Genomic DNA, 2,500 nt, shown 5'->3' with positions numbered 1-2,500 from the left:
TGGGAGAGAGAGAAGGATGGAGGAAGGAGAAGGAGGGGGATGGAAGGGAAAAGGTGAAGAGTGTGAGGGAGGGAGGGGATGGGAGGTAGGTGGTAGGGAAGAGGAGGGAGTGAGGGTGGGCGGGAGGGGGGCATGGAGGAAGAGGAGGAGGGAGGAAGGAGGAGGAGGGAGAACAAGGAAAATTCTTCTTTAATACCTTGATTTATTGCTCTTTTCTCCTCTTTGCTCTTCTCCTCCTCCTCTTCCTACTACTATTACTACTACTACTACTACTACTACCACCACTATCACCATTACCACCACCAGAAATACGTATAAATAACAGCAACACACACACACACACAAACACACACACACTCACCAACTTGCGGATCAAAGATAACAAACTCAGGGCGTATCTTGCTGGTTCTCTTGCCCTTGAGGAGCGGCACGAGACCCCCCAGGTACTCGAGGTAGAGGGTGTAGCAGGCGCCGGGAGTGGGCACCAGGTCCTCGTCGTGTCTTATCATGGTGCAGTGAAGGCGCTGGCTGGGGCACGGAGGTCTTGTCACGAATTCCCGCAGCTGCCTCGCGTCTGGGATGTAACACTGGGGGAGAGAGAAATAGATAGATGGTTAGATTGACTGATAGACTGATAGATAGATAGATAGATAGATAGATAAATAAATAGATAGATAAATAGATAGATAGATAGATAAGCAGACACACAGATAGATGGGCAGATAGCTAGATAGATAGATAAATAGATAGATAGATGGATAGACAGATAGCAAGATAGACACGTATGCAGATAGATAAATTGATTGATAGATTTATTGGCAGTATCCCATATGAAACGAAATAAGTTCTCAAGCATAACATGATCTTAATTAGAAAACTCAAAACATCCAAATCTTAAACACGAAAAAAAATAAATAAATAAAACAATAAAACACACACAAAAAAAAAGAATGAAAAAAAAGATAAACAAGAATAACAGTATAATATTAGCACAAAAACCTGAAAATACACACAAAAATAAATAAATAAACAAATAAATAAACAAATTCAACAAAATAACATACAAACACAAGAAAGAGTGCGTGTGTGCGTATGTGTGTGTGTTGATACTGACAATGAACAAATGTAACAAGATAAAACAGTAAAAAAACAAAAAAAAAATAGACGGGGAGAAGTCTTCTACACTACTATCTCATCCACATACAGCACCCTCAGTAACTTAGTCATTTTCACTATCTCTGCCACTGCCTGATTCTCGTTCGCTGATTGGTCTACGAAATTCTTCCTTGTTTTGAAACCATTATCTAATTGGTGCAGGAGCTGGCGAGAGAAATGGAAGGCAGAGAGGGAGGGCGGAAGAGAGGGAGGAAGGAAGAGAGGAGGGAAGGAGGAGAGGGAGGAATAGGCAGGGTTGTGTGAGGGTATGAAGGGAGAGGAAGAGAGTGAGGGAGGGGAGGAGAAATGAGAGGGGAGCTGTGAGAAGAAAGAAAGGAAGAAAGGAGAGGAGATTAACAGAAGGGAAGGGAAAGGAAGGGAGGGAAGGAGAAAAATGTGAAAGAAACGGAAGGAAGAATAAAAGAAAGGCAAAGATAAAAGGAAAATGGAAGGGAATAAAGAAATATAGGAAGAAAGAATGTAAGGAAGGAAGGAAGGAAAGGAAGGAGAAAAAAATATGAAAGAAAGAAACGAAAGGTGGAATGAGAAAAGGCAGAAATAAAGGAAAATGGAAAGAAATAAAAAAATAAAGGAAGAAAAGAAGTAAGGAAGGGAGAAAAGAGAGTGAGATGTGTGTGTGTGTGTGTGTGTGTGTGTGTGTGTGTGTGTGTGTGTGTGTGTGTGTGTGTGTGTGTGTGTGTGTGTGTGTGTGTGTGTGTGTGTGTGTGTGTGTGTGAGTTATGCCACGTGCGTAAAAGGATAGTAAATATTTCTCTTAGTTTCATGTTCTCTCTCTCTCTCTTCTCTCTCTCTCTCTCTCTCTCTCTCTCTCTCTCTCTCTCTCTCTCTCTCTCTCTCTCTCTCTCTCTCTCTCTCACACACACACACACACACACACACACACACACACACACAAAGAAAACACCCACACACTTAAACACACACACACCTCTTCCTCACACACACACACACACACACACACACACACACACACACACACACACTTAAACAAACACCCTTTCTCGCATTTATACACACAGAAAACAAAAAAAAAATAAACACACAAAGCACAGAAAACACACACAAACACCTCTTCTTTATACAAAAACACACAAACACAACCACACACATTTTAACAAACCTTTCTACCCCCCTCTCTCTCTCTCTCTCACCCTGATGGTCTGCGTGTACAGCGAGGTGACGAGAGCCTTGAGTCGTCTGGGTAGGGGCAATCGGGCCACCTTGTCCTCCTCGGTGACCCTGCTCTTGATAGCCAGGCGACACAGCAGCTGCAAGGAGGCCACACGGCGGGACACACGACCAATGTGAAGGTGCATCCCCGTGG

At 43.2% G+C, this 2,500-nt stretch overlaps 1 protein-coding gene across 3 annotated transcripts in view; it reads right to left on the bottom strand.

Annotated features, from left to right (window-relative positions):
* The window catches only part of LOC135113112 (tubby-related protein 4-like), a 93,848-nt gene that overhangs the window by 17,674 nt on the left and 73,674 nt on the right, over positions 1-2,500 (bottom strand). For all 3 annotated transcript variants that reach the window (XM_064028161.1, XM_064028160.1, XM_064028162.1), the window contains 2 exons: positions 2,328-2,500; positions 362-587 (listed from right to left, as the gene is read on the bottom strand). The exon at positions 2,328-2,500 is cut by the window's right edge and continues 52 nt beyond it. In XM_064028161.1, coding sequence (XP_063884231.1) covers positions 362-587; positions 2,328-2,500 — 399 coding nt within the window. The remainder of the gene's footprint in view (positions 1-361; positions 588-2,327) is intronic.

This window comes from Scylla paramamosain, chromosome 25 (assembly GCF_035594125.1).
Source record: "Scylla paramamosain isolate STU-SP2022 chromosome 25, ASM3559412v1, whole genome shotgun sequence".
NCBI classification, from domain to species: Eukaryota; Metazoa; Arthropoda; class Malacostraca; order Decapoda; family Portunidae; genus Scylla; species Scylla paramamosain.
Note: the sequence above shows the minus strand (reverse complement) of the source record. Positions and strands in the feature narration are given on the sequence as shown.